Genomic DNA, 25,062 nt, shown 5'->3' on the forward strand with positions numbered 1-25,062 from the left:
GAGGCCAAACATGCTCAAGTTATAAACGTTACTCTTGTGTCACCATCCTAAATAATAGAGGGGACAAGCAGATAAAGTAATTATGGAGAGAAACCTGGTGGAGGAGCGCAAGGGTCGACGCCAAAGTAGACTTGGACCTCCCTCCAGTTTAGAGTATCGAGTTCAGACATGTCCGTCCGGATCTTCTCTCGTGCAATGGACTGGCGCGCAGACTCGGCTTGGCAGCGAAAGCTTCCAAAGCGCCACTCCTGGCGGGTGTACAAGCTGTTCATAGACAACGTTAGGACGGCCTCGAGCTCATAGTTGAACTTGGACCGGAAGAAGGCGTGGAGGAACGGCTCGTTCACGATACAGTTAGGGCCTTCGATATGTAGGACGCGACAGTGAGGGCTTGGGTCGCGCGGTGCCGATCTGATGCGGTTCATCTTGAGCTTTGGGACATAGCCTTCCACGGAGAATTCGCCTGCCTCCGACTTTGCGAGAAGGTTGTCGACACCGGCGCGGTCGAAGAAGACGAGCTTAGACGCCGATGTTGTATGGGGTGCTCGCTGTCTGAAGCGGCCGGTTGACTCGCTCGGCGGGTTGATGACCGTAGCCCAGATCTTCCCGCAGTTACGGATCGCGCCTAGGAGCATCTGATGAGTGCACCGAGGCGGAAGATTAGTCAACCAGAGTGAAGTGCTTTCGTGCTCGGGTACATCTGCGGACTGGTTAGAGGGCAGGAAAATATTGCCTCCGTAGTTCTCCGATATACCGGTGATGGCGAGCTGTCGATTCCATACGTCTGGAGGGAGACGATGTCTGGCGCCCCAGGGGGCCCCTTGGCCCATAGGAGTATATCCTCCTCTGGATCCCCTGCTTCCTCCACTTGGTGGCGTAGTGATGAACTGGGGTACGTGTATAGCTTGGATTGATGGAGATGGGAAGATTGGGTCGAAAAGCGTAAATCCCCCGTTGCCCGTATCATCTTCTAGCCAGGGAGAATGGTTATTATTATGATCTGGATGGTAGATTCCAATAATGGAAGTGGTCGAATTATTCTCGCCTCTAGGACGGTTCAATGTACGCGGAGGAGTATTCGAGGTATTCGGAAACCATGGAGATGAGGACGTACCCACATGCGACCCGTACGGACGACTCCCGTATTGAGAAGGCGCCTCGTCAGAGGGGCTGTTTGGGTAGTTATCCTGAACGTTTCTGAATCGCATGGTGGATGGTGATAAATATGATATTAAAGTGTGGATGGAGGAGCGTGTTGCCTAGGTAGTAAGCTCTTAGTTAGTATTCGTATATAAAGAACAACCCTAGTAGAGAGAGGAGAGTCGTAAAATAAGTGGCTGTCGGCGAGTTGATAGTGTTATGATGGTACCTGTGTTAGGGTATGATGACATTTGGAAGAGTATAGAGATGTACTCTAATGTTTGATTATTCGGTAAATGGGTTTAGTAATACCGAAATATTGTTGATGGATTTAAATTTAGGTTAGTCTTGAAGGTGTTAGGTCTTGGTGTTGACGATGATGTAAGGTATTGATGGAAGATGGGTTGGATAAGGCTGATGGAAAGTAGGAAATATTGAAAATTTTCTTACTTTCTATTTAGAGGAGGTTTGTAGGTTGTAGGAGGTATTGATGTTGTGTATTGTGTAGAGATGGGTTGTGGAGGTTGAAGTTAGAAAGGGTTGGGAAATATCTAGAGGGGAGGTTAAATAAGTTTTTTCGTTGGTTGCTGTAGCTGAGAATTGTGTCTCCCTCAGGACTGAATCGAATTTTATTTGTACCTAAGGAAAATTCTGTTACTACGACGATCGACGTGAAAAAGCTTGGACATCTGTCATTTCGTGAAGTAACTGAGGTAGCAGTTTCTACGCAGCAGGCAACTACTTTAGAGGCTGGGGGCAACTGAAAGTAAGGAACTGGGCAATGGGTCTACCTTAGAGACCAAATAGATGCCTAACTGGCAACCTAGTAAACTCTTTACAAATTCTAAGACAGATTTTCTATTACCACCAATGCAAGATGAATGGACGCAATTGCATGAAAGACAAGTGATTTCACTATCAGAGTCGAGAGCATTTCTTTACAGTGAAAAAAATCTTATTTCTAGTAAAACAATCTACGAGTTAAACCTACTGAAGGAAGAAAATGAAAATAAAGACGGAAACGAAGATATCTATGTTATCTGAACCATCATATTATGTATCTAGCAGAGCCCCTAAAGTCATACAGCACACACCGAGTAACGGTGAGGGTCTCATCAAGTAACCCCTATTTAGAAGACTAAGGGCAGAGAAGCCTTCTATTTGGTATCGATAAGGTATAGCTGTATCGAAGAAGGCCTCGTAAAGAGACCTATTTAACTAAGAGTGAAACCCAACGGTGGGTATAAATATAATAGGGGCCCAAACTAGTGGATGAAGGTTGATATTGGTTGACCAACTATTAAGGAAATAACTTGAAATCAACGTACGCACACAGTTTCTATACTTAAACTCGGTTTCTATTTGACTTGACTAGTACGCCACCAAATTGGTGGTAATAGAAGCGTGATGTGTAAATCATAAGTATTATGCTAAGGCGTATCGAGATAGGATAACGTCACGTACACATCCCAGCCCGCTACGATTCTATTATTGTATTGACACGCGTGATCATTGTCGTCCAGTAGTCCACTCCTCGCGAGTAACTGCGCAAGAGGGTCCCTTTCATCACCATGGAGAATGATGGAGCTGTCACCAGCTCGATGGGACACTAAACATCTGGTTTACGGGTAACGGCCAAGTCAAATTTGACAAACTCGATCGAAATATTGAAATGTTATAATAATAAGTAGCTGCCTTATTGGGTAGTAACCCGAAGCCTCGAATTCCCATGTAAAACCTGGAACGCACCATCCGAATTTCCAATTCATGCGCCCATCTTCGTACACAAAAAGAACAAAAAACTGTCCCGTATATACATGTCGTACTTTTTCTCCTCCCTTCTTACAATTTCATGCCTGTCGCCTTAGCAACTCTTAAGCTCTGCCTCACGCTCAGGTCAAGCATAATCTCCTCGCTACCTCCAGGAATGGCATACGCGCGGACGTCACGGTACAGTCGCTCGACCTTGCCGCCCTGACCACCTCGCGAGTAACTCAGACCACCGAAAATTTGGCTGGCCTCGCGCGCACAGAACTCAAAGGTGAGCGTGCTCTGGGCCTTAAGACCAGCGATGGGTCCGCCGAGTCTTAGCATAGCTTCGGTCTCGCCCATCTTCTGGCACTGATAGACGAGGTTCTCCAGCCAATTGTACGAGGCTTCGATCTGCCTCGCCATATGCGCCAGCTTCATGCGGATTACAGCGTGCTCGATCAACTTCTTGCCAAAGGTTCGTCGCTTGTTCGCGTATTTGACGGATTCTTCGTAGCAGACACGGGAGAAGCGCAGACATTGGATGATGATACCCATCCGTTCGTGGTTGAAATTGGTCATGATGACTAAATTCAAAATTAGTAACCCTGATCTGGAGTTGATGCTGTAGTTTGCTTACCCTTGAAGCCCTGGTTCTCCTTGCCAATGAGGTTCTCAACAGGCACCTTGACGTCCTCGAAGGTGATGTACGTAGTACCAGACGACCATACACCCTGGCAATCCATCCGCCTTGTACTTACGCCACCGAAGTCACGCTCGATAAGGAGCAGGGAGACACCGCCCATACCCTCGCCACCTGTCCGTACGGCGACGGTGAAGTAATCGCACCAGATACCATTCGTAATCCACTTCTTTTCGCCGTTGACAATGTAATGCTTGCCATCTTCGCTCAGCTTAGCTTCGCAAGTCAGGTTGGCAACATCGCTTCCAGCATCGGGTTCCGTGATTGCCAAGCAAATTCGCTTCTCTCCCGTTAGAAGTCCAGGTAGAATGCGGTCTTTCAAGGCCTTCTTTCCGAACTTGACGAGTGGCGGGCAACCAATACCGAAGCCACCGAGGATGTTCCAGACAAACCCGCCAGATCCGACGCGTGACAGTTCATCGGTAACGATCAATTCGTGGAACAGATCCCACTGCTCCGGCGCTACCGACTTCACAGTATTTGTTGTGTACTCCTTGGGATAATGTACACCTAGCAGGCCTGCAAGATAACCACGGCGACCCGCCTCGAGGTAGATCTCGCGTGGCACCTCTTTCTTTTCGTCCCATTCCGTGACATGTGGCTCGATATCGCGTTCGACCCATTCGCGAATTTCGGCTCGGAGAGCGGCGTGGGATTCGTTGAAATAAGGAGAGTGGAACTACGAGCAAATAATTAGCAAGGGTAATTGGGACACACAACCGAGCTAAGGTGAAGACATACACCCTGGTACCAATTGGGATCCGCAAACGGAATTAGAGCACCGAATGGTTCCAACGCCTCAGTCTCTTCTTGCGCAGTGGAGGGGGCAACAGCCTTCTTAGTCTCCTTCGTCGGCTTAGGGGCGGCGTGGGTCTTGGATGGTTCTGGTGTTGGTTCGGACTTGGGCTTGGTATCTAGCGAGCCAATTTGGAGTAATGGCTTGTACTTCTTGAGAACACCCTCATTATGATATTTCCAAAATTGCTTGGACGCGTCCTTTCCGGCAACTTTGCTTAAGATCTTCTTCCCACCTACACGGCAATGAGATTGCGGTTAGCTATTTTGACTCAAGCTTGTTTGATTTATACGGGCGGGCGCATTGGGCCGAGCTCTCAACACCCCTAGGGATCGCATCGCGGAGATGCAAAATAACCTGAAGAGGTTAAATGACGACATACCAGGGTGCTCATCTTGAAATTTGGTCAGGTCATAGACATCGCCATCGATGATGATCCATAGAGAATCGGCTTTGTTATGCGACGCGACGTCGCTCTTGGAAAATGTCTTGGACATCCTGAAGGAAAAACCTGGGTATATAGAGGTAAAATATCTATTTGGAATTATAGGAGCAACGTAAAATGAGCAAGTAAAAGTACAAGTGAGGGAAAGGGAAAGATATTTAAAGGAAGAAGAAGTAAAAAAGTTCTGTTTTGCACGAAGCCATTCCAAAAGCTTTAAAGGCTCGGCGATTACACTTTCTTACCGAGCCTATGCTCTCGTACTGTAACGTCTTACGGCTAAGAGCTTGTAAGCTCAACATGTGATTCTGGAAAGGGACCCTGTAACGTTCGGCCTTTCTGGAACCTATGCCGCAAGCAGCTATTGTCTAGCTCACCACAGATGTACTAACGCGCCTTCTAAGCCACTCAGTGCCTTGCTATTGGCAATGAACTTCTGCGACATTGCTCTCAACATGGGGCCGAACCCCACAGTAATAGCCTAGGTAGGCGGATCGGACCTATGTACATACAGTAGTGTATGTACACGCAAGAGTTGAGTTAATCCATAGAAATTCCGGGGGTTTCGTGGGGAAAGGAACAAGTCTATGACTTGGGATGTTTTAGTGCTCCCTCGCCATTACTCGTGTCATGTGTGCGTCTTAACTTAAGGTAAGGTATCGTTGGCATGTGATTCAAAGTTTCTTCCCTACTTGGCAGCTTGGAGCTGAGAATGTGGGGGATGTAGCAGAGGGAATGATGAGGTCATGCTTAAGTTCTCTTAGTCGTGGCCAATTGGAGAAGCTGGGGATTGAAAGTACCGGGGTTACACACTGCCGAGGTACGCCTAGAGGATCCACAGTAAGTCGCCCGATCATGCGGACACCGGACTGCAAGAGCTGTAAGAAACTTGGGACTTCTTGCCAATTCTACCTATTCTGTTACTACAAAACTTTCGGGGCAAGCACATGGCATCCGCCTCCAGTTTCCCCGGAATAATCTATCCGCTTCATCTCACCTACTTATAACCACGTCTCCGCATAGCTGTAGCTCTATTACAGTAAAAGCTTATAAATTTAACAAGCCGATTCTTTCTCAATTTTATGTTTTATGCTTCGACGTTAGTCTATTCTACAGTGATGGAAAAGACCAGGTCGACTCAGATTTATTGACACGGGGAATTAAACAAAAGTCAATGTTTAAGGGAGCCCTCTACAATGCACAGGATATTCCGAATCTACCGCTATGACAAACTACTTCCTCACAGGCAATTCATGTCAGAAGTTTGATAGTCGTAAGTTTTAGTATTACCTTACGCTACGAGTTATTCGTCATATTACTGTTGTAAATTGTAGCGTAGGGCCATAGCTGGTGTATAGTCCGAGTTTCGCGCACGGCTAACCTCTTTGACACGCCTCTCAACACGTCTCTCAACACGTCTCTCGCTACAGTCAACATGCCATCACTGAACACTGTACATTGTGTTACCTGTAACTAATAGAGTTACGTCAGATTGTTTCGAGATTGAATAGACGGTCTCCTTAGTACGTGATGGTTCAATTATACAGGAACCACTATGATGGATCGTCGCGCCTATTAGCGCTATCATTAATACATATTCGAGCCTGAGATGGGTTATTAAGCGCCTGCGTCTCAAGCTGGACGGCACCATAGCCAGTCATTCTCTTTGTTACCGCTGGACAAAGGACAAAACCACAAGCACAGACCACTTTCGATTAGGTCCTTGATTGGTCGACAGCACTTCAATTGGGAAACTCCCGATTTAGAAGTCTTTCGAACTCATCCGCGACTGAAAGATCAAAGGCCAGTTGACCCTCTTTGTTGACCCTATCGTATCAAATCACGCGGTATTGGGCGCTTGTTTGTCAATGGGTTCACAAATCCAAATCTGGTTGTGTTTGTATTGCTTTCATATTTAAATATCATTCAATGTTCCTCAAGGACTGAGTCTGCTTTCTCGTACACCTGTTTCCTTCGTCACTACTCTAACGCATACGACACTGGATGTCTTTGATTCACTCTGCATTCACTTAACATCATTAGCAGATAATTATTTAATAATCTTTTCAACTGGAAGCTTCCACGGTTTAGTATTTATCTCTTCTCGCCCAGATCATCTTGGAATTATCTACAGCTTCAGCAAATTTGCATACACATACCCAGTAGCCAGAAGAAAAAAAAACGCAAAAGGAAATAATGGCTATCAAATCTCTCATCACCCGATTTGGCAAAGGTGCCGCCACCAAGCAGATGTACATCTACGAGACATGGCTACGTTGGATCGTCCGCGGAATCCAGTTCGCACTCGCCGTCGTTGTCTGTGGTTTGTATGGGCGTCGCGTCGACCATGATCATAGGCACGGGAACGGTCAGTCAGCCGCGTGGGTTTACGCATTATCCGTCGCCGGCCTTTCGTGCATCACCTGTCTCGTGTACTCTATCCCCAACCCATTCGGCCGCTTCCAGTCGCACCGCCTCTTCGCCTGGGACCTCGTCCTCTTCGTCCTGTGGATCGCTCTCTTCGGCACCTTTGCCGCTATCTTCCTCAAACGTGAAGAAGACGAGTACGAGGGCACCAACGTCGCACTCATGAAGTGTGCTGTCTGGATCGATCTCGTCAATTGCATCTTCTGGCTCTGCACCGGCCTTTACGGCTGCTTCCGCACTTTCGTCGGTAGAAAGGTGAATGGAAAGATCGATGAATATTCGAACAAGGTTGAGGATGGAATCAACGCCAAGGTAGACCAATACGCGGGTTCTGCAAAGGACAACTTCAGTATGAAACTTAATCCTTTGCGTAAGGAGACAGTATGAGCTAGGAATACGTGGGAAGAGATGGTTATCTTACACAATGAATGACGATACGCATGGCCGTATGATATGGTTGGGTTATGGGGACATTGTTCATGCATAGCATTGCGGGCGGTTGCATATAGACTACTAGACGGGCTTCATCAGCTAGAAGCGATGTCTCAGACCGGTCCTCTTGGGTTCTCCTTTTTCGGGAACCACCAAGGGCACCCATTAATAATATCATTATCTTTTATAGCACCATATGTTCACCATGTGTTTCCTAAAATAATAGCCGTGATCCGTGCTAAACTTTGAGCATGTACGAGTTAGATGTCGTATGCTAAGTGACCCCCCTGACCTCCTATACGATGACGAAGAAAAGCCCAAATGGAGCCTCAAATTTATCGTGATACTACCTAGTATACCACGTCTAACCTAACTGGTTATGATTCCCCCTCAATATCTTCTCATCAGTGTTGTCTTCAAATATTCCTAGTTCTATATTCACACTGTCCTACCGCCGATGCATTGGTTTAAGGACTATACTACCATACTACCATAGCGATTAAGTTTTACCTAATACTACTTTCAAACTTGGCGGCTTGACGCTACATTTACGGAGGTCATAACAAAGTAACGTTCTAGATTGTATAGCTAACTCCTAATTATAGATGACCTAAGCCACCATACCATATGAAGACACAAAGGATTCATAACTTGAAAGGACCTGTTTTTATCAAAAGCATTGTTGAACTTCTTCTTTGTTGTGCACTCACTTCCTTTGATAACCCGAACAAACTATGTAGCCAGACGTCAATATAATATCCCATTCCTCTAATTCTCGAGGCAAAATGGACAGTGCAAGTTGATCCGCACAACTCTTTTATCGCTAATATTTCTTGTTTCAAATAAACTCTTTTAGATTTTTTGACCCAAACTTAAGCAAAAATGTCTATTGACAAGAATACTCGCCTCACACACAAATCTCTCCCAAAGCTTATCATTCCAAAAGGGAATCGTCGGGTGGAGCCTGAAGAGATTACGGCGAGCCGCGTCGAGGACTTTCTAGACTACTGCATTAAGTTCGGAAAGGCACCTATTACGCGGCTCCCAGATATTGCAGATATTGCCTTTATCTCCCTTTCCGGCACCTTAGACTCAAGTTCAGGTGATACGAGACGCTGGAAGAAGGGAAAAAAGCCAGAAAAGGAGCCGTACAGTAATGAAGATCAGAAAGACCCGGATACTATCGCATTTACGGCTTGTGATTACCGCAGTCTAGACGCGTTACAAGCAGAGCTTGCCGAGGTTAAGGTGCTACATGAGCATGCATTACGCAAATTGTTGGAAAACAAGACTGATAAGAAAGCATTGTTAGTATGCAGGACAGTTAGAATGAAGCGGGAGGAAATTGATAACGAGATCTCGGAAATTCTTCGAAAGAGGACGATTCGCCGGAAGTTTAGACAGGATTACAACAACCCCCCGGGATTAACGAATTGGTAGTTGCCTGGGCAGGCAACTTATTAAGGAATATCAATTCGCGACTATGGAAAGGGGGTGAATACACGAAACCCCCTTCGTTAATGACTTTTATGATTTTTATGATTGCTATGGTAAGGGGTAAACCAATTACAGTCGCACAGGATGTGACGTTTCCCAAACTTTGTAAGATTGGGGGAAGGTCGGGAATAATAAATAAAACAATAATGTCTTCTTCAACTTGCTCTATCTCATTATTGTCGAGGCAATTCCTTGTGACTTTTCGAGTACTCCAGTTAATGTTTCTTAAGTCTCGACTTTTGATCCTTGTGGTTGGCCGTGACAAATGAGTAACAGGTTTTCGTATAGTCTCAGAGACTTTTCAGATTATTGTTTAGAAATCAAGCGGGCTTAACAGAATCTCAAGCATATCGAGAGGCAAACTGACTAAGCGACAAGGAACATAGGTTGACAAACAGCGAGACTGTTCCTGAACACCTCAGAAGTTCCAAAACAAGTTCTTTGTTTCTATTGTTCGGGTAAATGGAATTGTTCCAGCAGAAACATAAATATATGTGGCTTCACGCACACCATCATTCATCGATTTATGAACCACAAAGCACACAACGTAGTATCTAACCTGGCATTTCTAATATAAATCCGTCAGCATCTCGACTCACAGAAACAATACACATCTCACACATCCAATTCTTAAAGCATCCAGATCTGAATTATTCACACCAAAACTAAAAAAGAATTCCCTATCCAATACAACCTAGTTATAACTTTATACATACATCATGTCCAACCAAGGTTCGCCAAGACAAGGGTCGTTCAGAGAACGCGTTGAACAAGAGATGATGGCTCGAGGGCAGGTAACTACGAGCCAGTCTCAAAACCAAGAGACTCCGCTGAAAAGCCCCCTACGGAAGCTCTCATATGAGTTACTTCCTGAAATCCTTTCAGTGATAAAAGTAGCCCCGCCGGTCTTGACTACGAACGATGGTAATATAACGCCATTGGACCATCTGGCCAGTCTATCTGACCAGCAGAATTCAAGCCAGGCCGGAAAAGGCACGCTGGGCCCTAAACCGACGCTCCACAGACGCAACGCGCTTTGCCGGCGGGTGACAGCGCCCGTGGGATATAAGAAAGAGCTTCCTCACGAAGACAAGGGCCCAAAGGATTACTTTTCTTTCCCGTTCGCAGAGCCCCCTTCGCCGCACTCACCTGCGGCGGAGGAGCTCCGGAGCGCGTGGCAGAATATCCAAAGGCCCATCCGAGCTCAGTCGTTACCCTCGCGTCAATTTCACAAACCGCAAAATTATCTCAGCTAGAAACCATAGGTGACCGGGGAGCGTTACGGGAAGCCGGTCTATGCGTAAGAAAAACAAGTTGCATATAAAAGAGAAGGGGGCGATATGGAGTAGTTAAGCATGTTTCTGTTATTTGTTTTTCTGTTTATTTCCAAATGTTTTTTTTTGGCAGTTAAGAGTTGGAGTTAGCATGTTATGAGAACGCTCTAACATGAGGCGTATTGTTTCTACAACCATAGTAAGTCGTAGACCCCTAAGTGTGGGGATTCGTCCATAGACCAAAAGCCGCAGTACAATAAAGCAAATAACGGCTTTGGCTCGGGGTTGACCTAGCGTAGCCTAATTAAAAAGTTTGTCAATTGCTTAACCTACTGTAGTTTAAGTACCTAATGTAAAGCAATGCTGCGTGACCTTAGATGATCGGCCTAGCGGTGATGGTGATAAACAGAGCTATGGAGTAGACTAGACGAATGGCCATAGCTTATCCAGACCTTGTTCTACGGAGATATCGATATAGATATCTTGGGTTGGCCCGTGGGGGAACTTCTAGGAGGGGTTTTAGTACTTGGTAAGTGCGGGAGACTCGATTTCTTTTTTACGATAGACACTAAGTCTGTGCTCTTTACCGGATGGTAAGTTCCGTATTCAGATGGAAGTTTGCTTTCTTGTGAGATTGGCATTTTTCAGGTTAGACTAGCTCAGCCAACAAATAACCACCCTGTCGTGTAGTCATTTCTATCATAACGTAAAGATGACCTTGGGGCTTGGGGTCCCTGGGACGGGAAATGGATGCAGCAGTGAATCAGATAAATCACCTATTATGGAAACTCTGCAGTATTTATGGTCGCCGACTAATAAAAACCGCGAAGTGGTCGATCCAGTAGGGTTAAGACGCCGTGGCGGACGGCGGCTGAGACTACTATTCCTGACGAAATGTATTCCTGACGAAATGGGTGGTTGATGGAGATCGACAAGGGTACCAGCTCGTAAAAGCTGAGAGCTGAAAGAACAGACAAAGAACTTCGTAGACATTACACCACATGACCATAAGTGATGTATAGGTATGGAATACAAGATTGTCGAGTGACAGCATATGAAACCGATGTCATATCAAGAGCTGCTTGTCCCCGGAATAGCGGTGCAGAGCTTATACATAGTATACGTGGTGGACGGGTGTCACGACGTCACAACTGCCAAACAATAATATGTGTGTTATATCAGATCTGGTAGATATCAGACCTGTCATATGCAAGGCTAAGGTTCCTCGTCGTCGTACGAAGCACATGTACGCAGGTATGCGCTGCATTCATGCGAGGAAGCAGGAGGATCTTTGGGTGATGTTTCGAGATTTCTGCAGTCATCAAAATTCCAGCACGAGACTACACGAGTAACGCTGAAGGGATAACGGCATCGCCCCGACATGTTGGTATCGGGTACGCATTTGAGAATCGATTCGCTACCCAACGGCGTTCCTGCATTGGCAGTTTGCATTGCAGCACTAAAGCGCATGCAGCCCTGTCTCCCGATCAATGTAATCCGTACTAGACTAGGTTAGCTGACAACGGACATAGTCACGATGGTCAAGAGGACGGTCGTAATTCTAAAATACTCCGAAACCCCAGAAGTACCGGGAACAAGCGCGCTAAATAAGTGCATCTTGGTCTATTCCCACGAATGAAATCCGTCTGGGGTGATCGTATTCCGAGCTTTCTGGCTCTTGGCATGTATTTGATGGTTTAGCTTTTCTTGTTAGTATGTAGTTCATCCCGAGAGTCTGGAGCCCCTCAGCGTTGACGCATATCTCATTTAATATTAAATACTTACGACTGGATTTGAAAACGCAAGGGAGAAATATGTAATACACTAGACTTTTTATTCCCGTAGTCTGTAGAGGATGGAATTGATGGTAAACCACACAGTAGATGTAGCTTACGATTGGTAGAAACAAAACCCTTGCTACTGTTCAGTGTTCACCTTGACTTGATCGCCTTTCTTGGCGGATCGTGGGTTCGTGGTAACCTAAGCTTAGAACAGGGCGGACGAACGGACCTCGTAAACATGTGGTAGGCCTGGCATATGGTCGAGGATTGCTATCGCCTGCCTGGTCGCCTGAACCCTACTTGCCTACGTAATGTACTCACGGGAAACTCGTTGGTAGATCGTTGAAGCAGATTTCCACGTGTCGAATCTGGCAACACAGGGTTCGACAATTCGATACGGCGTGCCAATCTAACAACTTCAACCTAACCTATTAAGTCGCAGTAATAACTTGCAGTAACTCGTATGTAGCGGCAGCGTCGACGTAAACCTCATCCCCGCAAGATAGCCTCATCCATGTTGGCGCGGGAATTTGCTAGTTTCTTGTCCTTTATACAATGTATTTGTATAATGTAGTTACTTGTATAATACCTACGTAGATGGTATTGAGATGAATGTAGAAAGCCATTCGCAGGCGGGTGAAATCTTGGCTATCAGGTACGGTACCTATGCTTACTGCATGATGATGAATAACGGTTCGCACGGTGGCGGCCGAAGCAGAGTTAATCCACTCTTCCGGACGGCAGTGAATCTGGTACAAGTAAGTTAGGTATTGTACCTAACCTAGTACTTCGTAGGTATACATAGAGAAATACATACCTACACTACGGCATCTCTTGTGAGCGTTTCACCAACTAGGTATTCCGTACTTTGGGTTTCTTAGAAAATGGGTGGCTGAAGCTGACGGGGCGACATGGTTTACCGTCGAGTCTCCATGATATGTAGGTGTGTACCTCTAAGCGCCCATGTTAATAATACGCATGCGTTGAAACAAAACAAGACAGCTGCGGGCTGCCTTGTTTTCGAGATGCCAAATTAGAAAATGCGACACTGCCGCCCGCTTGAGAGGATGGAATTTATTTTCGACGCTTCATGCACAACATATCCATAGAGTAAGTAATTTTAGGCAGATGGGAGATGTCTAATCTGATTCGTACGAGACGGGAATTTTGTTTCGAGCAGAGACTGAGGATCATCCTTTTAGCATTTGTTTTAGCATTTGTACCTACATTTTGTTGGTATGTTGTTGGTGAGCGCTTCGTAAATTGCATTATCTCGATAACTTGCAGCTCTAAGGTTACGTAGAGTCGGAAAGTTTGCGCCGACAACCTTTCTCTCATTACGTACCTAGTTTGGGTGGAACCCTTTGAACCCTCAGAGTTCTTTACCCCTGGCTCCCCCTGTCAGCCAGAGTCTTTATTGGTTGATAAGTGGTTGATGTTCCTGGATAAGTGGAGAGTTATGGAGGGAATAGGCACAATGACATACTTGTTAAAGTTTAGATAGCTGATGCCGAGATGTACGCTAGCACTAATATGGTAATATCTCCAGGCGCAGGGATGCATGTATTCAATTAATCCTCTGGAGGAACTTGAGAAACGGGATCCTCGTAAAACTTAACAATGGGACTCCGTCACTCCGGGTCTTCTTGACTTTGTTTCGAAAGGATATAATGATACGAGTTATGGTTGATAAATCTTATACATAAGGATTGGTTGTCTTATTGTCGACTATATCATGCCATAGTAAAGTTCTCTCGGAGAGACCGATACGCATATAAAGAAACATGCTTCTTTACTTCCACTAGATCCTGCTAATGTTTCATATCAACTTTGTGCCGTAATGCTTGTTGATCATCACGACGTGTTTCATGGAATAATATATTGATAGCCGCATAAGCCATAGCTTCTTAGCCAAACACTTAGGGATTCAAGCCATTTCTACTACCGTACGTGCTACATATAGCATCTATCCTCTCGGGCGATTCCTACAATTTATTGCTTGCAACGAAGATTAAGGTAACTGCTTGGCTTAAGTTGTTTTCCATGCCTTTAAGAAGTATCGGAGTAATGATACGACTATTCGGATCCTTCGCAAATAGAATCCCATGGCTTCAATATCATCGTTATTATATATATTTATGAACAGGGTTTGAAGATGATGTTAATGTTAGTGTTATGTTAGTTAGCGCCTACGCGGAGTTCCTACTTCTTACAGTTTAAGTGATAACGTTAAAATGTACGCTAATGCAACCGTACCGGACGGAGTCGACCCATAATCGCCTCCCCCACCTTCAAGGTTCTTATTTTCCGCTTACGATGGATATGTACTTAACCTAATAGATACATAACTTTATAATGCCGGTACCTGAAGAGAGACTTTAAAAATAAACATGCTACAGTGACTTGTGCGACCGCTAGACCGCTAGATAGAAAACAGCCCATCCTTGATAGTGACCGGCATTAACATGCACAAATACGGTACAGTACACACCATCTCGACGTTTATCAGACTCTCTTATTCGTCTACATAGGAGCAGGAAAAGAAAGAAGAACCAAAGAAAAAAAGAAGGGTCGAAGATGCAACTATGTACTTTGACTTTACTCTACTTGGCATCGACTTTTTATACTTATTGTGAATCACGAATCAAATATACGAATGTTACTTCTTATTATTTTGATTCGACAATTCAATTTTTCTCTTCGGCGTCTATCGTTTGAACATTTATACATCTAATCAATTCACTTCATCAAAGAATACTACCTTTTACGTTATCTTAGTGTTCCTTCCCCCCCTTTATACGGAAGTCGCCTTCAAAAGTTTTGTCCATAGGTCAGCCCCTGTCAGCTTGGCAAAGCTTGGCAACAACTGTCAGCCGTAATGACAAATGTATTTCTAAACATGCCATATTTTCATTTACTTATTATATTTTAAATAAAAGGGCTATTACATCAAAACCTATACCATATTGAAAAGAATTGTTTATTTTATATTATGACCAAGCCCTTCAATTTATCTGATTTATTTTGTTGCATAATCATTCGTATAACAAGGGGTTAATCTTCAATATACTTCAAAATTCTAAGCTGCCAGGTGGGTCGGACAGTCTGACAGCTGCACCAAAAGCTGACAGGCGCTTAGTATGGACAAAACTTTTGAAGGCGACTTCCGTAGTTATATTATACTGTTAGTGTTACCCAGGTAGACCCCAGGTCGCTTCCGGATTAATCGATAGCGTCAACCCTTTCCTTCTGTTTTTGTAAATGCAGCCGACTATCTAACCGAATTATCACTTTTATTTTATTTTATCAACGTGGCTGTGGTACCCTACAGGCGTACCTGCTATATGCTACATGTACATTCACCCACCTACCACTTACATACCTGCATACCCTCTCGAGTTTCCCCCCCAAAAAGTCCCCCCCGAAAAAGTGCTTCCACCCCATCCACCATCCCGCAGTTATCCAAGACAAGAACTTCCCACCCCTTTATTATTGTACACCACACAATCATACACCCCGACCATCTTGCGCCCTGTCGCAGCCCAGTCTTTGAGCGCCGACCCCTCTCTCGCCTTCTGCGTCTTAGTCAATTTCCAACCAATTCCGTGCAACGTCTAGCATAACCTCTTAAGGACCCTATGTCTTGAGACTTATCCGTGTGTACGACTTAATTCTTCTAATTCCGCGGCTAGTTTTGTCGCAGCGCAACCCAGCGCAGCCCTCTTATCGCCTGTTCAGACCGGCCCTACGTTGTCAGACCTTCAGTAGCAGACCGACCGAAAAGTGACGATATAATTCGGGACAAGAAACTTATCACGATACCCACTCCCCCGTAACTGGTTATAGACCACGAGGCTCCCGATTGTCTTATTCAATCGCAGTCCATTCTTAGCTCGAGGCGTATATCCGTACGCACACGTTCACCTTGTTGGCCGATCAACAAGTAGTCGGAAGACCTCTCCCTTGCGGGAATCTAAATCAAACTACCCGAACATTTGACGAATCGAAAACCTTTCCCGTTTAACCACGTTGAATCTGGCCCTCGCTGGATCGTTGTGCCTCCCTCGACCCCGATCCATCCTACGCTTTGGCGGAATAATTCACGCCCAAGTATATCGATTATATATCCAGCAATTCAACATAAAGCTAGCGTTACGCGATCGATGAGACGATTTTTCGACTGTTTCTACTACTGCGTCTTGTAGAGTATACTTATCGAAGCTCAATAGATTGTAAATATAACGACAGCACGGGTTTGATACAGGTATTATTGTCGAGTTGGATGTTTCGGTATTTTGGAATGATCGCAATTCGCCGTTGTGCTTAGCTTGCTACTATAGTGTTGTCAGCGAGCGGCATTGACGCCATTGAACGATTGAATCCTAGTTTATTACTCTCGAACATGTCAGTCATGTTACAAACACCTTCTAGGGCGTCGACGGCCTCGTCTTCTTCCTTCCAACCGATATCGCGTCAAAATACCATGTCTTCCTACGAGGGCTCGCGCTCGGCGCGACAGTCTAAGCGAATGTCCATGTCAGCCCTGTACCTATCTATGTCGGCAAACGAATCGGATCTAGAAATTGAAGACGATCTCGCAAAAGGTAAGAGAGTTACGAGTGTTGATTTTGGTGAGATGGTACGATGCTAACGTTGGAGGTGGATTACAGCACAGAAAATACTGCGCGAGTTGAAATCTAAAATCTCTTCGCAGTCGAAGAAGAACTTCGTCCTTGAAAAGGATGTTCGGTATCTCGATTCTCGAATTGCTTTGCTTATTCAAAACCGAATGGCGTTAGAAGAGGGTTGTCGAATTTCTTCTCCTATAACTACCATCGCGACTGAACGGGTATCTAGCAAAACGAAGTAGCCAGTCATCTCGAAGACGCGACCGACTTACAGGAGGGCGCCTTTCCTAACGACGACAAAACGCAGAAATATGGTAACCTTATGTTCTTGTTACAATCTGAGCCTAGGCATATTGCACATCTCTGTAGATTGGTTTCTATGTCCGAGATCGACTCGTTGCTGCAGACAGTTATGTTTACGATATATGGAAACCAGTATGAAAGTCGAGAAGAACATCTCCTCTTGACTATGTTTCAAGTAAGTCAATGAATAGCTCCATGCGACGGCGTGGTTCTGATTAACTGTATCTAGTCTGTCCTTACCTATCAATTCGATACGACTCCCGAATATTCGTCTCTTCTCCGAGCCAACACGCCGGTTTCTCGTATGATGACCACCTACACTAGGCGTGGGCCGGGGCAGAGCTTCTTGCGATCGGTACTAGCAGAGAGAATTAACGGCCTGATCGAGTTGACAGACCTAGATCTTGAGATCAATCCTTTGAAAGTCTACGAACGCATGTGTCAACAGATCGAGGAGGATACTGGTAGCCTTCCGCCATCGCTTCCTAGGGGTATCACTGGCGAACAAGCAGCCGAAAATCCTCAAGTGCAGAAAATCATAGAACCGCGTTTAACAATGTTGACGGAAATCGCCAACGGTTTTCTACAGACAATCATTGATGGGCTTGATGAAGCTCCCTATGGGATCCGATGGATATGTAAACAGATTCGAAGTTTGACCAAGCGGAAGTATCCCGATGCGAACGATCAGGTTATCTGCACGTTGATCGGCGGTTTTTTCTTCCTGCGTTTTATCAATCCTGCCATCGTCACACCGAAATCATACATGCTCATCGATGGGGTGCCGTCTGATCGACCACGCCGAACTCTCACATTGGTCGCTAAGATGCTACAGAACCTGGCTAATAAGCCCTCGTATGCAAAGGAACCATACATGGCCAAGTTGCAGCCGTTCATCCAACAGAACAAGGACCGTGTCAACAAGTTCATGTTGGATCTTTGTGAAGTCCAAGATTTTTATGAGAGTCTCGAGATGGATAATTACGTAGCGCTGTCAAAGAAGGACCTTGAGCTCTCTATTACTCTAAACGAGATATACGCCATGCATGGCTTGATCGAAAAACACTGCGGGGAACTCTGTAAGGACGAAAACTCACACTTGGCTCAGATTATATCGGAATTAGGCCACGCACCCGCACAGGTACCTCGAAAGGAGAATAGGGCTATCAACCTTCCCCTGTTTAGCCGATGGGAGACAGCCATAGATGATCTGACCGCCGCCCTAGATATCACGCAGGAGGAAGTCTACTTTATGGAAGCGAAGTCCATCTTCGTACAAGTAATGCGCTCTATCCCTGCTACCAGCTCAGTTGCTCGACGACCTCTGCGTCTCGAGAGGATTGCGGATGCGGCGGCTACGTCAAGAAACGACGCGGTCATGGTTCGGAAAGGTATCCGTGCCATGGAACTACTTAGTCAACTTCAGGAGATGAAGGTTATTGATAAGTCTGACCATTTTGGCTTATTGAGGGATGAGGTCGAACAGGAATTACAGCACTTAGGCTCTTTGAAAGACGGTGTAATTGCCGAGACAGCCAAGCTCGAAGAAGTATACAAGACCATCAGAGATCACAACGCGTACCTGGTCGGCCAACTTGAGACATACAAGAGTTATCTTCACAACGTACGAAGTCAATCCGAAGGCACGAGACGAAAGCAGCAGAAGCAGCAAGTTCTCGGACCATACAAATTTACTCACCAGCAGCTAGAAAAGGAAGGTGTCATCCAGAAGAGCAATGTTCCCGACAATAGGAGAGCTAACATCTACTTCAATTTCACAAGTCCTTTACCGGGGACCTTTGTTATTTCGCTACATTATAAAGGTTGGTTATAACAAGTATAGCTCGTTTTGTTCCCCGGCTAATTAGCATATAGGGCGCAACCGTGGTCTATTAGAACTTGACCTGAAGCTTGACGACCTGTTAGAAATGCAGAAGGACAACCAAGACGACTTGGATCTGGAATATGTGCAATTCAACGTCACGAAGGTATTAGCCTTGCTAAATAAGCGCTTTGCCAGGAAGAAAGGCTGGTGATCAGTCGACACCACGTCTTAGTGAATTCGCCTCTGGATCCCTCTGGATCCCTCCGGTTCATTCACATTATCAAGTTGTAGCACGTTTGTTTACAGGACCTGGCGCGGCGTTTATGGCTCATTACGACTTGATACCATTTTCTTTGCTATATCCATAGTATTGCACCCATCCCAGACGAGATTTGCGACTTATTATGGTGGCCACAGCTCCCCGGACGCCAGTTGCGAAAACTTGATACTAGCCAGCCATTTCAAATGGCTGAGCAAGGTCTATCTTGCTAATAGAGTTAGTTACACCACTATAGGCAACGGCTTGGGCCGCAGTTTTATCTGCAAGGCCATATGCCGCATATGTCAACACCGTTAGGGACATGTTGTTCCCAGTATTTCCATTATATGTTACCGCCTGAAAACGGTCTATCCAACGCGAAATGGTTTCCTATTTCATGGAGTTTCCAGAATAATAATCGTCAATCTCCCTTTAGGGAGTTGGAGGGGGCGGGCGCAAGGTCGTATGGTTCTAATGTTGTCGTATCGTTGGAGGCAAGTTGAGGGGAGGTATGGTAGGCGTCGTTAAGCAGGTAGTCGAATGTTGTTGTCGAACAAAGGGTGTGAAGCAAGCGAGGGATTATCCCTCGAATCCGTATTGCTTGGCTGTTATTTCCTCGGCTGGTCCGGCGGCTATTGTCAATGCTATTTCTAAAGCGTCTATTTGCTCGAGCTTTCTAGCAGGGATTGTAGATCAATGTAGCATTCAGTTTTGGGGGCTTGGTATACATATATGAATGGAAGAGCCTGGAAGGTCAAGTTTGACCGCTACGAAAGGCACATGTGGAAATACAAGTTAAGAGGTATCTAACACTTCAAACGTATGACAAGCGACTCGCAGAGTGTCAACATACAGGGTCTACGTCGTTAGAACTCATGATACCTCAGGTACTACATACTTTGTATCAATATCATTCATTCCTCCAATCCCTTTAATCTAGTATTACACTAGGTTCATTGCACGGGAACTATCAATCTGTCGATATCGGGTCCCCATCCATCGTTTATGCCCTCAATGACTATCTCGTTTGTACCACCGGACTTCAGGTCGACGTGTAGTGTACTACTAGATACACTGCTGCCTGTTGGTAGGAATGCTAGTTTTTGCGCAACGGCGCCGTTCACTCGCACGTTTGCGTACCGCGTCGAGCTGTCTCCGTTCACGTAACGTATGCGCACGGTTGTGCGCGCACTCGCGTCGCTTCGTATCCCTCCGAACGTCACGGTTCCCTTGTCCGGGCCTCCCACGTAGCCCGCCGCCGTCTTTCCAGAACAGCTGTTGCAACTTACGTCGCGCGCCTTGCCGCCGTATACAGCGGCTTCGCCTTCATATGCTGTCTCCGACGGCTTGGCTTTTGACGCGGACGACGACGTGGAGGATAGGTCTGGGACCCAGGACTCGGCGTTGGCCATGGTCACGGTGGTTCCGCTGATGGTTAGGGGTAGCCATACGTATGTCGATGCCATGAGGTTACTGCTCACCCACCGGTCGCCGAGGTATATGGCGGCGTTGCTGCCGACTGGTAACACGTAGTTGGTCTGCGAGGTGTATGTTTTACTGCCGGAATCGGCGAATGTCTTCCACGCGCTCCACCCCGAGCTCAGAGACGTCGATGTGCTGTACACATTGTCGTTGGGGTCCCAGCCGGTGAGCTTCGAGCCGAACATGTAGTAACGTCCATTTAGCTTAAGCAGGGCTGGGGCTTCGATGCTGTCAGACCATAGGTACGTGCTACCCGCCACAGTGAGGTAGTCGTCGGATAACTTCATGATGCGCAGGCCGTTCTGGCGGTCTTCGCTTAGCAAGTAACCCGTGCCGTCGTCGTCGACGAATAGACCCATGTCACGGCTCTGGTGGTTCAGTGGCTGGTACGAGTTGACGTACGTGTACTTGCCGCACACAGAGTCACCAGTCGCCACGCCGACCTTGGCTTCTCCGTAGTTGGAGGAGTCGATGTGCATGTACAAGACGTACTTGCCCGTCTTGGCGTTATAAACTACCTTGGGCCGCTCTACGACCCTGTTCGGGCCTAAGTCGCCGCTGGAGGTACGCGAGAGGAGCGCGCCGACGTAGGTCCATTGCACCAAGTCTGGGGAAGAATAGCAGTTGACGTTCTGGAAGGCACTTCCCCCCGTCTTGTCTTCGCCGATTAGGTAGTACGTAGAGTCGACCTTGATGACGCCGGCACCATGGGCTTGTAAGTGTTCATTGTTTGACTATACGGTGATATATTAGCGGCTGAGTGCCTACCTAACCTATATAGCAGGTTGTGTTTGGTGTGGAGCTGGTGTGGAGTTGAAGATGGGATTGAAAAGGGGCTAACAAGGGGGGAAATAGGGCGAAATAGGGGTTATGCTACGACGACTGGTATTTTAGGATTGAAAGGGTCGTACCGTAGTCCAAGTAGCGCCGGGTACTACTTGCAAACTCGCCTCGGCGAGCGACGACAGAGTCGTAAGGAGTAAAGCTCGGAGGTAATGCATCTCGAGGTAAGATAGGCGGCTAGGTTAGTCAGGATGCAACCAGCCGAAATGTGCATGCGGGATCGACATGCAATTCGAACGAGCGTGCGACTTGTCTACGCACCGGCGAGCTGTCCTGTTCATATAATGGGCGAGAACCAGGGGTAAAGTCCTCACCCGCTGTGGGGAAGCAATATGGATAGTATCCGGATTTCTGGGGGGGTAAGAATAAGATCTCCCGCGGCATAGATTGAAATACGAGTCGAGGCCCGCGACGGAGACAAGCGCACCAAAGACAGCATGTTCCCGCCTCCCACGCATGCATTTTATTTTGGGATCGGATCCATATCCGCAGGCAAAGCTTTTCTCCTTAAGGAATAAAGCCGATACTACGTTAAGGGCCTTTCTTGTTATTAACATGCTACTGTTTGTGTTTATTGACGCGTAACTATTTATACCTTACCTATAGTAAACCGGTTTCGAGGTCTTGCCCCTATAATACTTGCTGCCATGCCGGCTATAGGAGCGGCTAAAGTTGGTTTTTGGCCATGCAGGTTTTCTGCAGCCCGGCCGGGTCCCCCGTTGACCTTCTGTAGGATTGGATGAGACCTTATATGTCGGTTGATACCTAGACGAATTCGATGCCAAGACATGCCGACTACATAATAAGTTGCATTTTCATGCAACCAGGTCGTATTGAGTCGAATGACAAAAGATTTTTAAGTGCTATCTCAATTTACCAAGTCGAGTAGGTATTCAACGAGCTTTAAACCCGCCCCAAATCTGTTTGGTATTTCTTTATGCGTATTACAAGACTTTTGGATTTATACCAACTTTATTCCGTGGTATTCGTAGAGCATTCATACTAACCTATCGAAAATATTATAGTTAAAGCGCCCAGTGAGTATTTACTTACCCAAAGTAACACTGGTATGAAGGGAAAAATAAATTCCACCATTTGAAGTAACTTTATTAAGGGTTGTTTAAGTATTCAGACTGAAGGTTAGAATCTAGCTCTATAGTTCCAGTACTTCAGAGAGTCTTCGTTGTAAAAACCGTTATTCATAGTGGTAACAATGCCGTGAAAAGTCCATATTGGTCATTAATCTTAGTGGCATATATATCCCACTGCCGTATAATTTTAAATACTGGTACGGAAGATTCGAGCAATGGCATAAGCCCAACGACCAGTATACCAAAGAAAAACATCAATAAGATTATTAGAAAACAACAGGTTGATATAATAGCCCTTATAACCCCGATATACGTTACAAGAAAGTCCTTATCACCTCTATGACCGCGGCCATAGCTTTGCTACCATCTTGACTACCATCTTGAGAAGATGGAGGAACTAGAGGAACTAGTTGAGCTCGAGGTCTTCTTGGGCTCAATTCTCTCCTTGCGCAAGTACAATCACAAGTAACTTTATCCTATGATAGGTTAAGAAAGAGCTAAGAGAGTTGAATAATGATTCACGGGCACCTAATTAGACGTATATAGTAATGACTCATGAGTAGCTCTAATACCGGACTGGCTAAGATATTGGGGTGAATCTAACTACTGACACATTCACTTATTCACCTAGTTTACGGACGGTGACATAAACCCTTATAAGATGAAAGTGAATTTACTAATATTAACAATTGGATGCGTGATACACACGATCTGACTTAGTAGCGTACAACGTATGACGCAGGGCTACGACTCGGTCCCAGCCTTCTACCTACACAGGTGTGAACAATCCTAACCAGTGTGATTGAAATTCTTAATTACGAAACACCAAGGCAAAGCAATGATGGTGATCCTTAAAGAAAAATATATATTCCCATTTCCAATGCGCCTTCGCGTCGAACGCAGCAAAATATCGGTCGCTCGACCTCAACCCGCAATAATATGGATGCGTCCGTTTTCGCTGCTAGCTGCACCATATTTACTATCAGCTTGGTCGCAGTTGGGTTGCGTTTCCATTCCAGGCGATTGACGAAATGCGTTGGGTGGGACGATTGGTTTATACTCGCCGCTGTCGTTGTAGAGATTGCATTATTTGCAGTCTCTATCTATTGTAATAATGTCAAGTTCCCAACTTCGCGGCGGCTCTGCTAACTTTTATTAATTATGTAGTATGGAACGAAGGATACTACCGTGTTTCGCCAGACCAGATTGATAGGGTGATTCTCTGCGTAAGTAATTATCCTTATCCGAAAGTCACTCGAGTCGTTATGAGTTATGCTGATGCTTTTATACTAGGTCCTCCTGGTTTTCGAAACTCTCTATTTGTGTTCTATGTGCTTCACAAAACTTAGCGCCATATATTTATATACGAGAATATTCATCCACAAGTCGTTCCGAGTACTCTGCCTGGCCATCGGTTCTATTATCATACTGTTGTATATAGCAGTACTTGTACAAGTTTTCACCCTTTCGGAGGTCGCGGCAGACCTTTGGGGAAACCCAATATTCGGTCACGTTGTGAATAGTAAGAAGGTTGACATTGGCAATGCAGTTTTCAACGGGATCACCAACCTCGTCGTCCTTCTTCTACCCATACCACCTATCTGGAGCCTGAAGATGAGAGTGAGGTCCAAGATCAACTTAACAATACTCTTCGGTCTGGGGCTATGGTAAGTTAGCCGCCCCATACATTAGATGCAATAAGAATTAACATTACCCTTAGCGTCACCGTGGTCTCCTGCATTCGCATAAGTGCTCTAGTACGGGCAGACAAGTATATAACAGCCACAGTCGTTTCCTACGGTAGTCGGGATATGCACCTTCGCGTCCTCGAGCCCGAATTGGCCATCTTCTCACTCTGCCTTCCCGTGCTGCGTCCATTATGGCTCAAGGTGCGAGAGAACTACGGTTACGTTACGAAGCAGTTCCGCAGCGGCCGCCAGTCTAGTAAGCTGGCCCCGAGCGAGGAGGATGACGAAGAACATCTATTATATTTCAGTGGACCTATCGCCAGCACTGTTACCAGCATCAGTGCCAATACGCCGATACGACCAATAGCTGACAAGGGCTTGTATGATATAATTAAGGAAAAGTCCAAGTCTATATTCTCTGGAAACTCAGTGCGACTACCGAAACCTGCGGTTATAAAAGTAGAAAAAACTTGGCAGGTTTCCTACTTGACAACTGTGGATTCTCGTTGATCTTTGCTATTAACGACGCTACTTGTCATGGTTTAGTACTTAATAATATTTATAATTCGTCCATGTTGAATATCGCGCTGTTGAGGATTGGTATCTGGGTATATTTGCTATTGCTACACCGTATGTAATAGTTATTTCCCTAGGGTGCTAACATGATTGATTTTTAAGGTAGCGGTCTCCAGCAATATTTGG

At 45.8% G+C, this 25,062-nt stretch overlaps 8 protein-coding genes across 8 annotated transcripts; 5 read left to right on the forward strand and 3 right to left on the reverse strand.

Moving 5' to 3' along the window:
- Positions 1-80: 80 nt before the first annotated feature.
- F5Y00DRAFT_269970 (uncharacterized protein) lies at positions 81-1,208 on the reverse strand (the record flags this gene model as incomplete). The annotated part of the gene is made up of 1 exon (XM_048012527.1): positions 81-1,208. The coding sequence occupies one exon, from the start codon at positions 1,206-1,208 to the stop codon at positions 81-83; it is 1,128 nt and encodes a 375-aa protein (XP_047864677.1).
- A 1,577-nt stretch (positions 1,209-2,785) lies between these two features.
- Positions 2,786-5,052, reverse strand: F5Y00DRAFT_237521 (acyl-CoA dehydrogenase NM domain-like protein). The gene is made up of 4 exons (XM_048007827.1): positions 4,771-5,052; positions 4,334-4,623; positions 3,530-4,271; positions 2,786-3,476 (listed from the first exon to the last, which is right to left on the reverse strand). Exons 1-4 carry the CDS (start codon positions 4,883-4,885, stop codon positions 2,983-2,985), a joined length of 1,641 nt encoding a protein of 546 aa, XP_047864678.1. The 5' UTR covers positions 4,886-5,052; the 3' UTR covers positions 2,786-2,982.
- Positions 5,053-6,754: 1,702 nt separating this feature from the next.
- Positions 6,755-7,657, forward strand: F5Y00DRAFT_81214 (uncharacterized protein). The gene has a single exon (XM_048014181.1). The coding sequence runs from the start codon at positions 7,027-7,029 to the stop codon at positions 7,642-7,644; it is 618 nt and encodes a 205-aa protein (XP_047864679.1). The 5' UTR covers positions 6,755-7,026; the 3' UTR covers positions 7,645-7,657.
- Positions 7,658-8,571: 914 nt separating this feature from the next.
- On the forward strand, positions 8,572-9,129 carry F5Y00DRAFT_262220 (uncharacterized protein; the record flags this gene model as incomplete). The annotated part of the gene is made up of 1 exon (XM_048011344.1): positions 8,572-9,129. One exon carries the CDS (start codon positions 8,572-8,574, stop codon positions 9,127-9,129), a length of 558 nt encoding a protein of 185 aa, XP_047864680.1.
- Positions 9,130-9,752: 623 nt separating this feature from the next.
- F5Y00DRAFT_269971 (uncharacterized protein) lies at positions 9,753-10,442 on the forward strand (the record flags this gene model as incomplete). The annotated part of the gene is made up of 1 exon (XM_048012528.1): positions 9,753-10,442. Exon 1 carries the CDS (start codon positions 9,906-9,908, stop codon positions 10,440-10,442), a length of 537 nt encoding a protein of 178 aa, XP_047864681.1. The 5' UTR covers positions 9,753-9,905.
- Positions 10,443-16,652: 6,210 nt separating this feature from the next.
- Positions 16,653-19,208, forward strand: F5Y00DRAFT_253226 (GTPase; the record flags this gene model as incomplete). The annotated part of the gene is made up of 5 exons (XM_048010027.1): positions 16,653-16,845; positions 16,912-17,046; positions 17,112-17,347; positions 17,402-18,995; positions 19,048-19,208. The coding sequence occupies 5 exons, from the start codon at positions 16,653-16,655 to the stop codon at positions 19,206-19,208; spliced, it is 2,319 nt and encodes a 772-aa protein (XP_047864682.1).
- Positions 19,209-20,209: 1,001 nt separating this feature from the next.
- On the reverse strand, positions 20,210-21,739 carry F5Y00DRAFT_269977 (carbohydrate-binding module family 35 protein; the record flags this gene model as incomplete). The annotated part of the gene is made up of 2 exons (XM_048012529.1): positions 20,210-21,472; positions 21,650-21,739. The coding sequence occupies 2 exons, from the start codon at positions 21,737-21,739 to the stop codon at positions 20,210-20,212; spliced, it is 1,353 nt and encodes a 450-aa protein (XP_047864683.1).
- A 1,872-nt stretch (positions 21,740-23,611) lies between these two features.
- On the forward strand, positions 23,612-24,870 carry F5Y00DRAFT_262224 (uncharacterized protein; the record flags this gene model as incomplete). The annotated part of the gene is made up of 4 exons (XM_048011345.1): positions 23,612-23,780; positions 23,840-23,898; positions 23,966-24,339; positions 24,393-24,870. 4 exons carry the CDS (start codon positions 23,612-23,614, stop codon positions 24,868-24,870), a joined length of 1,080 nt encoding a protein of 359 aa, XP_047864684.1.
- Positions 24,871-25,062: the final 192 nt, after the last annotated feature.

Source organism: Daldinia vernicosa, assembly GCF_022497035.1.
Source record: "Daldinia vernicosa strain CBS 139.73 unplaced genomic scaffold F5Y00scaffold_24, whole genome shotgun sequence".
Classification (NCBI taxonomy): Eukaryota; Fungi; Ascomycota; class Sordariomycetes; order Xylariales; family Hypoxylaceae; genus Daldinia; species Daldinia vernicosa.